This window comes from Papio anubis, chromosome 6 (genome assembly GCF_008728515.1).
Source record: "Papio anubis isolate 15944 chromosome 6, Panubis1.0, whole genome shotgun sequence".
NCBI classification, from domain to species: domain Eukaryota; kingdom Metazoa; phylum Chordata; class Mammalia; order Primates; family Cercopithecidae; genus Papio; species Papio anubis.
The window spans coordinates 135,389,192-135,405,543 of NC_044981.1; the positions used below are offsets into that span (position 1 = coordinate 135,389,192).

The 16,352-nt window shown below is 40.9% G+C and overlaps 2 protein-coding genes across 3 annotated transcripts in view; both read left to right on the top strand.

Annotated features, from left to right (window-relative positions):
- Positions 1-16,352, top strand: part of SOGA3 (SOGA family member 3) — a 72,811-nt gene that overhangs the window by 31,664 nt on the left and 24,795 nt on the right. Inside the window, exons 5-6 of the mRNA XM_021937905.2 lie at positions 7,163-7,234; positions 13,832-15,007. Coding sequence (XP_021793597.2) covers positions 7,163-7,234; positions 13,832-15,007 — 1,248 coding nt within the window. The remainder of the gene's footprint in view (positions 1-7,162; positions 7,235-13,831; positions 15,008-16,352) is intronic.
- KIAA0408 (KIAA0408 ortholog) overlaps positions 14,586-16,352 on the top strand; it is a 35,602-nt gene continuing 33,835 nt past the window's right edge. Inside the window, exon 1 of one of the 2 annotated variants that reach the window (XM_021937904.2) lies at positions 14,586-14,998. The gene's annotated coding sequence lies outside the window, so the exon portion shown is untranslated. Of the gene's footprint in view, positions 15,008-16,352 lie in introns of both variants that reach the window. The other variant, XM_021937903.2, reaches the window with a different exon arrangement.

The window sequence follows — 16,352 nt, forward strand, 5'->3', positions numbered from 1 at the left end:
CAGAGGCAGAATAAGTTTAACATAATTCTTAATGACCCTAGGATTTTCAGAATGGTAAATGAGCATTGGTTTCAACTTAAAGTTATCAGCCACATTGGCCCCCAACAAGAGAGCCTGTCTTTGAAGCTTTGAAGTTAGGCATTTACTTCTCCTTTTTAGCTATGAAAGTTCTAGATGGCATCTTCTTCCAATAGAAGCCTGTTTTATCTGCATTGAAAATCTATTATTTAGTGTAGCCACCTTCACCAATCATCTTACCTAGATCTTCTGAATAGCATGCTGCAGCTTCTATATCAGCACTTGCTGCTGAACCTTGCACTTTTGTGCTATGGAGGTGGCTTCTTTTCTTAAACCTCGTGTACCAACGTCCACTAGCTTCTAACATTTCTTCTGCAGCTTCCCCACCTCTCTTCCTTCACTTTCATAGAACTGAAGAGTTAGGGCCTTGCCCTGGGGTATGTTGTGGGTTGTTTGATCTTTTATCCAGACCACTAAAACTTTTTGCAAATCAGCAATAAGACTGTTTTGCTTTCTTATTATTTGTATGTTCACTAGAGTGGCACTTTTTATTTATTTATAGAACTTTTTCTTTGCATTCACAACTTGGCTAAGGGGCCTAGGTGTTTGTCCCAAGAGGCCTAGCTTTTGGTTTATCTTAGCTTTGGACATGCCTACCTCACCAAGCTTAATTATTTCTAGCTTTTGATTTAAAGTGAGAGATGTATGACTCTTACTTTCACTTGAAAACTTAGGGGCCATTATAGGGTTATTAATTGGCCTTATTTCAATACTGTTGTGTCTCAGGGAATAGAGAGGCCTGAGAGGGAGAGAGATGGGAGAACAGCCAGTTGGTGGAGCAGATAGAACACACACATTTAAGTTAGCCAATTTTTATCAGCGCAGTTCATCGTGCCCCAAAACAATTCCAAGAGTAACATCAAAGATCATTCATCACAGATTATTATAATGGATATAATAATACTGAGAAAGTCTGAGACATTGGGAGAACTACCAAAATGCAACAGAGACACAAAATGAGCACATGCTTTTAGAAAAATTGCACCAATAGACCTGCTCAATGCAGTTTCCACAAACCTTAAATTTGTAAAAATTGTGGTATCTGTGAAGTACAATACAGTGAAGCTCAATAAATCAAGGTATGCCTGTGCTTTATATCAACTCTAGATTACTTATGATACCTAACACAATGTAAATGTTATGTGAATAGTGGTTTTACTATATCATTTTTAAGTTTGCATTACTTTTTATTATTGTACTTAAAAAAAATTCAATCTATGGTTGGTTGAATCCACAGATGTGAACCCTGTAGATACAGAGGGCCAGCTATATGTGGTATGTCCTGTTTTAAATACTTTTCAGCTCATACAATTTTTACTCTTTAGTCTTTTTGTTGAAAAGCCTAAGACATTTTTATTTTTCCAGCTTCTTTCCATTTTATATTCCAGCTTTTTAAAGGTCTACTTTTAAAGTTGATCTTTTCAAATGGGCTTTTATTTGTTTACCCATTTTTATCATTTATCAGCTTTTAGTAATGCTTCCAAAACAAATTTGTTTCCAAAACAAATCTAGGTAAGAAATAAAGCTCCAGTAGCTGTTTCCTCATTGAACTGACATAGACTGAGCACCTACTTTGTGTCAGGTATATTTCCAAGAGCAGGAGCTCTAACAGAGACCAATTCTAGGAGCCTGCTCTTGTGGAGCTCACATTGCAGAATGAGAAAACAGACATGAAACAAACAAATATACAAGTCAGTTGGTGAGATTAGAGGAGCTATGGGGAAAAAGAAAAGCAGAATTAGGAAGACAAGGAATGTGCAGAGGAAGAGAATGGGGGAAGGATTTGCTTTTTGATATGAAATGGCCTGGGAAGGTCTCTCTGATTAGGGAACCCAAAGAGACTATGGAAGTGGGTCATGAGAGTGTATGAGGGAAGAATGTTGCAGGCAGAGGAAGCCATAGTCCAAAGGCCCCAAACAGGGGCATGCTTGGCATGTTTGAGGAACTGCAAGGATGCCTGTGACACTAGAGCAAAGAAAGCAGTGAGGAATGTGGTGGGAGATGAGGTTGAAGGGCTTGTTTGGGATGTGGAGTTGGCAGGTGGGGTGACCACATAGAGTGGGCTGGTGGTTGACAGAGCCAGCTACACATTCTAGTCACTCTGGGAGCTTTGAAAAAATGTCTGGGCCCAATCCCAAAATCTGTTTTAATTGGTCTGGGTTGAAATCTGGTCAAGTCTTTATAAAACGTTACCAGAATAAATCTAGTGTGTAGTCAGGGTCTGGTATACCTTAGTAAAGCGTGGCTCTGACTCTGAGTGAGAGGGGAAGCCACTGAAAGATTTTGCACAGAATGACACAGCTTGATCACCCTGGCATGTGCCTCTTCCTCACCCACATTCCCCTCTGGACCCTACGATCATGCCTTAGTATGAAGCTTGGGATCCTGCCTCACCCTTTTAGAGAAGAGAGTGAATGCGACCTAAGCAACCTCTCTGGGCACTTCACCTGTTCTGCCTCTGCCAGGTTGTCTGGGTAAGTGTCAAGGATGTAATAGAAGGAAAAGAGGAAGACTTCTAGGAACAAGAGCCCCTCCTGTCCCCTTCCAAGACAAGTTGGAGACAGAGCTCCTGCCTTTTTCAGTTTGCTTCCAGCAGGCAATCCCTGGGCCTCCCTCCCAGTGTTAGTCACAGTATTTACTGATTGATTTAAGAACCAATAAGTGGTGTATGTCACTTCTGCTGATCCCTATGATGAAAATATTAAAACTCCTGCACATATGTCATATATGTAACCTAGTACCCCAAACCTTGCAGTCATGTTCTGTTACCATAAAAGATATGCTCAGAAATAATATAAGCCTGCTATCTAAATTGCACCTTTTTTCCTTTGAAGTAACAGTATAATGTAGTTGTTCAGACTGGGAACTCTGAAACTGGCTAATTTGCATTCTGGTTCTAACACTAGCTAGCTGAGTGACAAATCCATTGTGTGCTTCAGACAATGGTGTCAATAAGGCTGTTGTCAGTCTGAATGAGTAGATACATATAAAGTGCTTAGAAAAGTGCATGACACATATTTAGGGCCCCAAAAAATCTAAATATTAATGTGTCTATAGTTTCCTTCTTGATTTAATTACCACACAAATGAATCTCTCTTAAATTTTATCAACAGCATAGGAGACTTCTATATGCATAATACGTCTTTTGGTAGCATGTTAGGCACATTCTTCTCTGTTTAATTGCTAAAAACATAAAGATGCTACATCTTAAGTGGAGTAAATATCAATTGAGAAAAGGAAGGTAATCTCAAAACAGTTTTAGAAAACAAACCACCCATTTTATATCATTGCTGTGCAAAAATAATTACTGGCAAAACTCTCTAATTCCTGGCCTTCTCATGGTCAGAAAGAACAGCAGCCTCTTTTGGACAAGCTGAGGCTGGGAATGTAAAGAATTATGAAGTGAACAAGAAATGTTTTCAACATATTTATCTAGAGAACCATCTAGAGAAGTGCCTGCTTTGCCAGCAAAGATGAAAATCTGAGATTCCATTGTGGCCTCCCAAACTGCTCCCCTAGCAGAGGTTACAAGATTTAGTGGATGATGGTGGGGGAGGACGATAAGGGGGGAGGTTACACAGTTTCATCCTCACAGGAAAGGGACTACTTGGACTCACATTATTTCTCTAACTTTCTTTATACATAGAAATGTCTCATCTTTGTTTCATAGGATTCAGAAAGCTAATAAAAACTTACTGGAATATGAAAATATGATGACATATTTATTGAAAATGCAAATGTGATACTTACAGGTACTAGCAGCCCTAAAGGCACCAGAAAGCTAATGTATCTTTATTCAAAGGGAAGGCTTTACTTCAGAGCTTTATTTGAGCTTAACACCCCACTTCAGTGATATCTAAATAAAAGTGAAATAGAAAATGCCTCTTAGGAAAGAATGCCCTAATTTCAGCATTTCTCTTATATTAATTTAGAGGTCTCATTTTAACATTGCCCACAGGATAAAGTCTAAATTTCTCAGCTGCACAAGCTGACCTCAATCTTTTCTGCATCTTCTTCTACCCCATCTCTACAGTGGCCCTACCTCCATCACTTCCCTTTTCAGGAGTTAGTGCATCTGAAAGGCACACTCATTTCTCTATATCTTTACTCCTAAAACAGTTTGTTCAGTTTTATTTCTGTTGAAATTTTGCATATCCTTCAAAAGTCAGTTCTCTTGGATGATTTTCTCTGATTCCCCAGGTCTGGAATTATAGCTTCTTCCTTTGCTCTCTCAGTCCCTTGTTCTTCATTTATTGCCCTGAGTTAGTTCTGCCCACTGTTTATCATCCTTTTATGATAATAAACAGTTAGCTCTTTGGGGAAAGAGTACAATATTTCTTAGTCATATGTGTTTGGCATATATACAGTACCACATATAGACCAGAAACTAAATACCTGTGAAATGAATGAAACACAAAGACCAAAAAACATTTCCAGACCTAGAACATACTTTTCTCGAAATCCCTACATGTCATCTCTTTATCTCACAGCCATTTGTACTGCCACCCTTCTTTGTATGTCTTCTATGACGTCTAATTATGACATTTCTTGCTCAATTAGGAGCATTTACTGCTCCAAGTTGACCCTAGGACAATAATTTGACCTGAATGAGATCAAATTCAATCTTTATTCAATGTCCTTCAAGATCTGACTTATGCCATCAGCAAATATCATGTCACTCCTCTCCTCTCACTCTGTAACATCCATACGAAATTTCTGTCCCAGAAATGGGTTTTCTGTGTGGAATGCCTTGTTTTTCCCTTTTCCTCCTCTTTATCTTCCATTGGCTGGCTACTCATGCACCAGATTCTAGATAAGATGTTGCTCATTTTGGAAATTATCCCTAGCTTCCCACACCATCTCCAGCCCCAGATTAGATAAATTCTTTCTCCTTAGTGATCTAATAGCTAACAGTTAGATATCAGAAAGACTTGGGTCAAGATCTGAAGCTATTGTTACTAGTAATTTTAGACATTTGCAAACTTTAGCTTATTAAGTCATAGATTTTAGACATTCGCAAACTTTAGCTTATTAAATCATAGATCACTGGGCCCCATCCTCAGAGTCTCTGAATCAGTGGGTCTGGGATGAATCTCAAGAATGTGCTTTTACAACAGCTTTCTGGGTGACACTGATGATGCTGTTCTGAGGAGCACAGAGATAACTGATGCTTTCGATAATTTATTCATCTACTTTTGTTTGCCCCTGTAAACTTTAGTTTCAGCATCTGCAAAGTGAGGCTAAAAGGAGTGTTTAAAAATTAGTTGAGATAACGTATGTGAAGGGGTTGACATGAATTAGGGCTCAATGACAGTTAATATTGTTTTTGTTTTATCATTGCTTTCATAACACTGTGTTGAATTCCAAACTGAACAGATCGTGCCAAGTAAGCTGAGAACCCCCAAAAGAACAAAGATTGCTTTTATTATTATTGTGTCACAGGTGTCTTATGAAGTGTGTTAGTAGTCAGTAAATAAACATACAATGGAGTGAATTCAAATACAAGCATTCAGTAAGTATTTAGTGAAACAAATTTAATGCTTCTTGTAGGTAGCCCCTACCTAGAATGTTCCAGATTTCTCCATTTAGCTCACTTTATTCTTGGTATTCTTGGGACTGTTTTGTTGATTATTTCCTAAATTACTTTTTGGTTATGGTGAGTCAGTCCCCAAGCTTTCCTTTCTAAGAAGATTATACAAGCAACAGAAAGAACTTCTTCCTGTAAAGAACTAGAAATGAATAACCACGTGGGCTATTCATTTGTCTCTGTAGTTTCGGTTTCATACTGAATGAAAGCAATTGCATAAAAGTATTCCCCTGCCTTCTGTGCTTGAACATATGCCTTTACTTAACAGTGGATATGGGTTAGAAATTAACATGTGAAGAATTTAACTTTCATTTCTTTGCAAATTTATGAAGCCTCCTCTTTGGAAAAGCCTTTCCTATTTTTACTGTCAGTCTATACCCCTTTGACCTCAGAACCTTGTATTTGGTATTCATATATTATTAGTTCGGCGAGTATTTTTTTCACCAAGTGCCATGTGGCAAGCACTATTTTTATGGTGGTGATGCGACACTAAAACAAAACCCCTGCTTCACAGAACCTAAAGCGTAGCATTTATCGACTTGCACTGTAATTGTTTGCTTCTCTGTCTCCTCCCCTGCTAAGTTTCAGCCTCCTGATGGTAGATGCAGTATCTAATTGAACTTTGAGTCTCCCCCTCAATGTCTAGTATATGGTAGACATTCATATCTATGGATAATTATTATTTACATACAGAGACCCTTCATTATACTGGTGTGAGAAATGGAACTGAGCACCAGAGATCATATAATGCTTGTCCTTGAAACAGTTTGGCACGAGCTGTGTATTCTTTGACTTCCAAAGTGTTAGTTTGAATTTTAATTAGGATCAGCCAGTAAAATGTGGGAGATTTTACATAAGAATCCAGATTTCCAGCTTCTCTTGTAAAAGCCCACATTCCTGTATCACACAATGAGCTGAAGCTGTGGCTGGTCCACCTGCTTCTTGAGATGGGGCATGCTTTCTCCATTTCACTACAACCCTTACCATGCCCTATCATTTTGCACATGTCGGGGAGGGGCAGGGGGGTGATGTGTGGTGAAGGGAGAATGAAGTTCTTCCAATTCTTCATAAATTCACTGAAAGTGTGCGTTCATAAGCTTATAGCAACCTAACTCCCAACACTGTAAATAATAACTTACTTTTTTTCCTTCAGTGATGTGGAATGCTAACAAGCATTTGTTTACATTTGAACTATATATCATATTGAGTAAACAATCTAAATTTTGTCTGTTGTTTTTCTGCATTTTCACAGTAGGTTTCTTGTATTTCTCAAATTAAATAATTGCCAGCTACATTCTACTGTAATGTGTATCCTAGTCCAAAGTAAAAATATATCTAAATCTATCTGGTTTAGAATTCTTTTCCTCCTTTTATGATTACTGAACTAATTCTTTTTATTTGTCTTGGTTTTGTCATTTGAGACTAGAATACTTAAAAACATAAAATTGAATTAAGATTATAGTTTATCCACTTAAATATATTCGTGCTTTGTTTCAGTTATCCTTAAAAAGAAGAGGAAGCAAAGATTTGCCAAAATCTGAAAAAAAGGCTCAACAGACTCCCACAGAGGTATGTGGAAATAAAATTTCAACTAGTACATCAAGTACCTCTAAGTGTATATAATAATAAGCTACATTTATAAATAGATATAATGTCCAGATAAACTTATGGAAAACAAAGTCAAATTTGCTTATCAATTATGTAGTTGTGGATACAGGCAGTATAAATCAGGATATTTACTAATAAAGCCAGCCGTAATATCCCTATTATAATTGCTTTACATTGTAAGTACACAGAAAAATGTCATTCGTACTTTATACGCTGCTGTATTTGAGAACTATACTCATGATGCTAATCTTGTCCTTTTATAATTAATAAGGTCAATAGAAAGGCTGTTCCTATAGTGTCAGGAGAAAGTAAAGAAAGGAATGTTACAGAGGGAAGTCAGAAGGGAGAGAAAGGCTCGTTATATATTTAGAGACCCCTGGAATGAAGTAATTCTCCATACCAGTGATTGGAGAAGCAAAATAAAGGAGACAAAGGAATAAAAATGAAAGTTGAAAGATGTACTCAACATGGGCTTGTTAAAAACCTTAGAAACACAGCCACAGTAAAGACTAGCTCTGCTTCCAAGGTAAAAAGAGGTGCCAATGGTTGTAATGAAGATTTTAAAATGGAAGGGGAAACATTTGGGATAAAAGTGACACTATTGTTAAGGAAAGGGATCCCGATCCAGACCCCAAGAGAAAGGGATCCCGATCCAGACCCCAGTTCTTAGATCTCACGCAAGAAAGAATTCAGGGCGAGCCCATAGAGTAAAGTGAAAACAAGTTTATTAGGGAAATAAAGGAAGAAAAGAATGGCTACTCCATAAACAGAGCAGCCCCGAGGGTTGCTGCTGGTTACCCATTTTATGGTTATTTCTTGATGATATGCTAAACAAGGGTGGATTATTCATGCCTCCCCTTTTTAGACCATCTAGGGTAACTTCCTGATGTTGTCATGGCATTTGTAAACTGTCATGGCACTGGTGGGATTGTAGCAGTGAAGATGACCAGAGGTCACTCTTGTGGCCATCTTGGTTTTGGTGAGTTTTAGCTGGCTTTTTTACTGGAACACGTTTTATCAGCAAGGTCTTTATGACCTGTATCTTGTGGTGACCTCATATCTCATCCTGTGACTTGGAATCCTTAACCATCTGGGAATGCAACCCAGTAGGTTTCAGCCTCATTTTACCCAACTCCTATTCAAGATGTAGTTGTTCTGGGTCACATGTCTTTGACATTATGACTCTCCAAAAGCACTTGGCTAGATATTAACCTTTAAACTATGTCCATTGGATTCTATGGTACTGTAGTATACTTTTATGATTACAAGGTTTTTTTCACATTCGATAGATAATTTAACTAAAGTGATTTTAAATATTCAAAATTTGAAAAAGTTGATCTCAGACCTTTTTTAAAGCATAACATATTAACTGTATATTATTTTCCTTTTTCCTCTCTGTACCTGCTCTATTCCTGCTCTGTTTTCTCTGGTACTTGCACCAGAATGTGTATAGACCTCAGCACTTTTAGAATCCCAGAGAGTCTCACAGCCAAGACCATGATATCATTTTTCTGTACCTTTCTCTCTGTTCCCTTAGTAAGTCCAAATATCTCTGTCACTACAGCTTTTCCACTCTGTCTTTGCTGTCACTTTATTCAACTCACTCTAAATATTTTGTTGTGAATCATTTCACGTGTTGCCATGAATCTTCTTTCCTACCTTGTTTATGGAGTAGACACTGTATCTACATTTTTCCTATTCTTACACTTTCTGTGTTAAAAGTTTATTTATTCTTTTCAACCATAGTCTCTGATGCAGGAATTCTTAACCGTTTAGTCTTGGCTTTATGGACCTCCACTCACTATGCATGTGGGCAACTTTCTGCAAAAACATCCACAACTTTAATCAGTTTCTCAGTGAGGCCTGGGACCTTACAAAAGTCAGGATGCCATGCAATCCACCAGTTTGCCCAGTTCGCCCAGTTTTCATGGGCAAAAACTTCTTATTTATATATACTGCAGCATTTGAAGTTTCTGCTATCATTTCCAACACATCTATTTTCAGAGCTTATGACCTGTCACTTTTCAAAAACCCACCCTAGGAGATGGATCAGGCTATCTCCGATGGGATATCTCAATTATAAAATGGTCCATTTTTACAAAATTATAACGCGATTCCAATGTTCAGTCAAGGTTGCAAGCCATTGATCCACATATTTGAATTACTGAAAATATACCATTCTATTGTAATTCTTGTTTATGCATTCATCTCTCCTACTTAGCCAGGGCATTTTTGTAGACAGGACTCATCTTATTCAGCTTTGAATCATCTGTGTCTAGTGATTGGCATTCTGCACATGTTCAATACATGCTTTTAAATATTCCTGTGTCTCCTTTTTCTATGTTAAACCACACAAAATTGCCAACATGCTATTGATCTACAGAAATGGCAATTTCATATGGTCCAAACCTCTATTATTCATTTAGCTTTGTATTTCATTTTGTTAATTTGCTTCCGCATCTTTGATCTCTTCCTCACATGATCCTCCAGCAGCACAGTGACTTTAGTTACAGAGAATTTATATTGCACGGCAATTAAGAACTATATCTCTAGGGCCAGGTTGCCTAGGTTGAAATCTCTGGCATATACCGACTGTATGAACTTGGGCCCGTTACTTATTCTTTTTGTGCCTCTATTTCCTCATGTATAAAATGGGAATCATAATAGAGAGTTGTTGCACGGAGTAAACGAGTTAATATATGTAATCAATTAGAATGCAATTTAGTTTCTAGCAGTGGCTCTTAAAGTCAAAGCCAGGCTTAGCTCATTTATTACTGGCCTTCATCATATCTTTATGTTCCCCTCTTCACATGTAATTTGCATCTTAAATTGAGTGAGTCTTAAAATACACAAAAATAACAAATAACTTGCTTCACACCTCAGAGCATTTTAATTTTTCTTGCCTACTGTTCACTGTGGGTAATAGGAGCAAGTATTTACTGCTCAATTACTGTAGACCAGGCACTTTGCATGCAATCTCCTGTCTTTTTCAATAATTATGTATGATATTTCTATGCCAAGTTTCCAATGCAGCCTACAATAGTTGGGTTACAAGATGAGGATGCAAGCATATTGGCATACAGGGTTGTAAACTCTTGGCATTGCAGAAACTGTGCATTTTGTATCTTGAAAAGATTTATTTTTAAATAAATAAAATAATTACCATGCCCATTAGCCCTTGATGCAGTTCCTTCCCTCATAATGCCTCTATTACATGCAGTCTTTGTCCAAGTGTTAAAATAATTGTTGTTTTCATTCCTTTGGGCAGGAGAGCTTACATACATACTCATCAGATATTCTCTTTTTTATTTGCTTAATATAACCCAGTGAAGTGTTATTCTGCTTCAGTTTGTGCCTTGTATCACAACCACTGCTGTTTTGGTTAGACTCAATTTGCAGTATATGCCAACTATACTAGCAAATAAAGGCCTTGCCTTGCAATCAAGGACTTCCACCACACATGCAACCCTAGCTGGCTTCCCAGTCTCATCTACTCTTGCATTTCAAATAAAACCTAGCCTATATAAAAGCATATTTGACATTGTTGGTCATGTTTCTGATCAAACATTGTTCTAATTATTGGCCTGCATGACCTTAGATTTCCCCTCCCAAACCTTTGACCTGTCTGTCTCCCTTCCTTTTTTTTTTTTTTTTTTTTTTAGATGGAGTCTTGCTCTATCATTCCATCACCCAGGCTGGAGTGCAGTGGTGCAGTCTCAGCTTACTGCAACCTCCACCTCCCGGGTTTAAGCAATTCTCCTGCCTCAGTCTCCCGAGCAGCTGGGACTACAGGTGCATGCCACTATCCCAGCTAATTTTTGTTTTTTTTTTTTTTTTTTTTTTTTTTGAGGCGGAGTCTTCACTCTGTCGCCCAGGCTGGAGTGCAGTGGCGCGATCTCGGCTCACTGCAAGCTCCGCCTCCCGGGTCCACGCCATTCTCCTGCCTCAGCCTCCCAAGTAGCTGGGACTACAGGCGCCCGCCACCGCGCCCGGCTAATTTTTTGTGTTTTAGTAGAGACGGGGTTTCACCGTGTTAGCCAGGATGGTCTCGATCTCCTGACCTCGTGATCCGCCCGCCTCGGCCTCCCAAAGTGCAGGGATTACAGGCGTGAGCCACCGCGCCCGGCTAATTTTTGTATTTTTAAGAAAGACAGGGTTTCACCATATTGGCCAGGCTGGTTTCGAGCTCCTGACCTCGTGATCCACCCACCTCAGCCTCCCAAAGTGCTGGGATTAGAGACATGAGCCACCGCCTCCAGCCATCTGTCTCCCTTTCTTTTCTTCTCCTCATTGGTTGTGTCTGTGACCATTATGATAGGTTCAACCATCACCTCTACGTATCTCATCCACACGTCCTCACTTCTAGACCTGAGCTCTAAGTGCCAAGATGTAATCTTAGTAATCTAATCATGAGCCTGAGATTCTACATGACTGTTGATGGATGTTTCCACCCCGTGTCCCTCCACCAGAACACCTCACAGACAGCATTCTTAAAACCTTAAACCCATATTCTTCACACAAAACCATTTCCATTTCTCCTTTGTATTTTTCAATTTGGTTAATGACTGGGCTTTGAGGTTGTCCTGAGAATGTCATGAGAATGTATGAGAAGAACTTCTGTAAGTTTCATTCCACTATCCTTTCAGCAGGCAGAACCAACATTATCCATTTCAGACTGATGAGAGTACATCCTATTTTAAAAGTGATTTAAATGGAATGCTCCTCTTTGTTCATTCTCTATCCTTGCTATTGGCCATACAATCCAATGAGACCCCTCAACTTAAAAATTCAGGGTCATCTTTGATTCCTCTGCTGATGTGATCCAAAACATTGTAACATATCCTTGGTCTCATCCTCACTGAATTAGTGGGAGGGTCCCAGCACATAGTATAATATATTGTAGGCAGCTTCTCTCTTCCCTTGTGAAATGAGTTCTTCTATCAAAGCTTTCCATGACATACCCTCTTCTCCTCCTCTCTGGATGCTACTAAGGCTCTCTCATCTCTTCTGGTAGTCCTTCTCTTCTTTCTTCTAAACCTCTTCTAGAGGAAAGTGTACAAGACAACACATCTTATTTCTTTGCTTTTACCACATTGCTCTATTTTTTTTTCTTTTATGCTTCTTTTCTAGAGGCAGCATGTGCAGTGGAAGGAATATGAGTTTGGGACTCAGCCAGAATATAGACTGTGCTCTGTCACTTATTAACTTGTGCACTGCAATGTTAATAAATGTCTCCCATCGGCAAAGGGGAGATTGCATCACCTATCTTGAAGGGCTGATATAAGGATTCAATACTATATGGAATGTAATGTTCAGGTTCTGCACACTCAGCAGCTCTCAAACCCTTCATATTCCCATTAGTAGATAGGAAGACAGGAGATCTGTCCGCTGTTCTCCATCTCTTCCATCTCAAAGGCTCTGTGTGGTATTTACTGAGTGTCTCTGGCAGAAGCTCATTATTCTCCTCACCTTCTCACCAGTGGTTGCTCCTTTTTATTTATTTTCATTTTTTTAAATGAAGAAACCAAAGTTCACAGAAGTTACATGATTGGCTCAAAATACATACTTAAAAGATAATTTTGAGAAATTGTCCTTGGGAGAAATGTCCATAGATATAATAACATGCTTCGGTAATATCCCTCAGAGAAAGATTTCCACTAGTCCTTTTGTACTTTTCAGTTTAGTTAATGACTGGGCTCTGAGGCTGTCATAAGAATGTGTGAGAAGAACTTCTATAGTTCCACTATCCTTTCGCCAGGCTGCACCAGCTTTATCCATTTCAGACTGATGGGAGTACATCCTATTTAAAATGTGATCTAGATGGAAAAACTAACAATTTCTTCTTGGATGGACCATTCCAGTGTCAAACTGTCCTGACTTACGGGCCTCTAAAACAATTCTCCTTTGAATAAAAACAGGAGACAGATTATTTTCTAAGTGACACAGAAATCAAGAGCCTGAGCATTAGTTTCAGACAGAACTGGATTCAAATTTCACCTTTGTCCTTTGCTATTCATTAGCTGTGTAACCTTCAAAGAGTTACTGAACATCTTTAAACCAGGAACTTTAATACCTACTCCTAAATTTACTCTGAATATTAAATTAGGTTCATATTTGTAAAACACTTTTCAGCACTTGGCTCAGTGTAAGTGGCAAAAAAGTGGCAGCGAATGCAAAGGAACCACATGCTCCTTGAACAGATTTTATATTTATTACTGCAATAATGAAACAAAACAAAAGAAACACTGCTGAAATGATCACCAAACAGTTGTATGCAGTTACAACATATAATAATCTCTGAATAGTGATGACCACAGTTTGTCTCTTTTCATATTCCTTTTCCTTTTTGCTTCCAGAATGTAACATTGTTCTAATCTTTAATTTGCCAAAGAATTTAAGTGATCTGAAGAAAACAGTCAGTGTCTGCTTCTGTTTGTCTGTCATTAAATCTGTATTGCAAGAAAAAGAAATTATTTTTCCAGGTGTCCTCTTTTGGTTGTTTCCTTGATTTACATAAAAATGATGTCCTATCCTTGTCCCTCTTTTCCCCCAAATGAGGAGGACAATGAAGATCTGAAGTGCCAGCTGCAGTTCGTTAAGGAAGAAGCCGCTTTGATGAGAAAGAAAATGGCCAAGATTGATAAAGAAAAGGACAGATTTGAACACGAGCTTCAGAAGTACAGATCCTTTTATGGGGATCTGGACAGTCCTTTGCCCAAAGGAGAAGCTGGAGGCCCTCCCAGCACCAGGGAGGCCGAGCTCAAGCTACGGCTAAGGCTGGTGGAGGAAGAAGCCAACATCCTGGGCAGGAAAATCGTCGAACTGGAGGTGGAGAACAGAGGCCTGAAGGCGGAACTGGACGACCTTAGGGGTGATGATTTCAACGGCTCGGCCAACCCGCTCATGAGGGAGCAGAGCGAATCCCTGTCAGAGCTGCGGCAGCACCTGCAGCTGGTGGAAGACGAGACGGAGCTGCTGCGGAGGAACGTGGCCGACCTGGAGGAGCAGAACAAGCGCATCACTGCGGAGCTCAACAAGTACAAGTACAAGTCCGGCGGTCACGACAGCGCGCGGCACCACGACAACGCCAAGACCGAGGCCCTGCAGGAGGAGCTGAAGGCAGCGCGCCTGCAGATCAACGAGCTCAGCGGCAAGGTCATGCAGCTGCAGTACGAGAATCGCGTGCTTATGTCCAACATGCAGCGCTACGACCTGGCCTCGCACCTGGGCATCCGGGGCAGTCCCCGCGACAGCGACGCCGAGAGCGACGCAGGCAAGAAGGAGAGCGACGACGACTCGCGGCCGCCGCACCGCAAGCGCGAAGGGCCCATCGGCGGCGAGAGCGACTCGGAGGAGGTGCGCAACATCCGCTGCCTCACGCCCACGCGCTCCTTCTACCCGGCGCCCGGGCCTTGGCCCAAGAGCTTCTCCGATCGGCAGCAGATGAAGGACATCCGGTCGGAGGCCGAGCGCCTGGGCAAGACCATCGACCGGCTCATCGCCGACACGAGCACCATCATCACCGAGGCGCGCATCTACGTGGCCAACGGGGACCTGTTCGGACTCATGGACGAGGAGGACGACGGCAGCCGCATCCGCGAGCACGAGCTGCTCTACCGTATCAACGCACAGATGAAGGCCTTCCGCAAGGAGCTGCAGACCTTCATCGACCGCCTCGAGGTGCCCAAGTCTGCGGACGACCGTGGCGCCGAGGAGCCCATTTCCGTGAGTCAGGTACAGTTCTGCCTATTGCGAGCCACGGCGGTGGCCAGGCTGGCCCGCGGAGCCGCGTCCCAGGGGGGCGTCTCGGCGCCCGGACTGCCGCGCCCCGCTTGAGGGAAGCACCCGCTCAGGGCCGCAGTGGGGCCTGAAACCCCCGGCCGGCCCACCCGTTCTTCCACACTGTCCTGCAGGGATGAGGTTTTTGTGACTCCATCATGTAGTCACCATTTCTTCCTGTGTTTTGTTTAAAAGGAAAAGTTAACACCATTCATCACCCTCAATTTTTGTGGAAAGAGTAAAGGATTTTGAGATTTTGAGGCACCGTATTATTTTAGAAGGTCAATATTTTTTCTGTTACTCTGCTAGCAGATGAACTGCAAGATGGTCCTGAATAGGAATATTTAGCTGCTGATTTGTGGTTTTCGAGTCAAGATCCATATTGAGTTTAGGATTTTAAAAAAATGACTAGACTGGTAGACCGAGGAGGGCGGATCGCTTGAGCTCAGGAGTTTGAGTCCAGTCTGGTCAGCAAGGCGAGATTCGTCTCTCCAAAACACAAAAAATTAGCCGGTGGTGGTGGCATGCACCTGTAATCCAAGCTACTCCGGAGGCTGAAGTGGGAGGATCTCCTGAGCCCAGGCAGGTGGAGACTGCAGTTAGTGGTGATTGCACTAGTGCACTCCAGCCTGGGCAAGAGTGAAACCTTGTCTCAAAAGAAAGAAAAAAGCTAAAACAGAATTGATGGCCGGTCACTGTGGCTCATGCCTGTAATCCCAGAGGCTGAGGAGGGCGGGAGGTCAGGAGTTGGAGACCAGCCTGGCCAACATGGTGAAACCCCGTGTATACTAAAAATACAAAAATTAGCCTGGTGTGGTGGCGCACTCCTGTAATCCCAGCTACTCGGGAGGCTGAAGCAGGAGAATCGCTTGAACCCGGGAGAGGAAGGTTGCAGTGAGCCAAGATTGCACCACTGCACTCTAGCCTTGGTGACAGAGGGAGACTCTGTGTCAATAAAAAAAGAAAAAAAAAATTAATTAAATAGAACTGATGGATAACTGTTGGTAAATGTAGAAACCAGTGGTAAAGGGACATGATTTTGTGTCTGCAGCCCCCTGAAAGGAACAAATGAAAGCCACTTTTTTTTTTTTTACCATAAGTTTAAATAACATGATCATTATTTCCAGAGAAAAATCACTCTCAGTTGTATAGTGGAGAATCTCAGTACTGGGGAAGGAGTCTATACGGTAGCTTGAAGGCAACACTAATTCAGAGAAATAGTAATAACCATTCCAGAACAGGGAAAACCAGCATTTTTCCTCCATCCTGATTTGTAGAGGCACACCGGATGAATTGGACT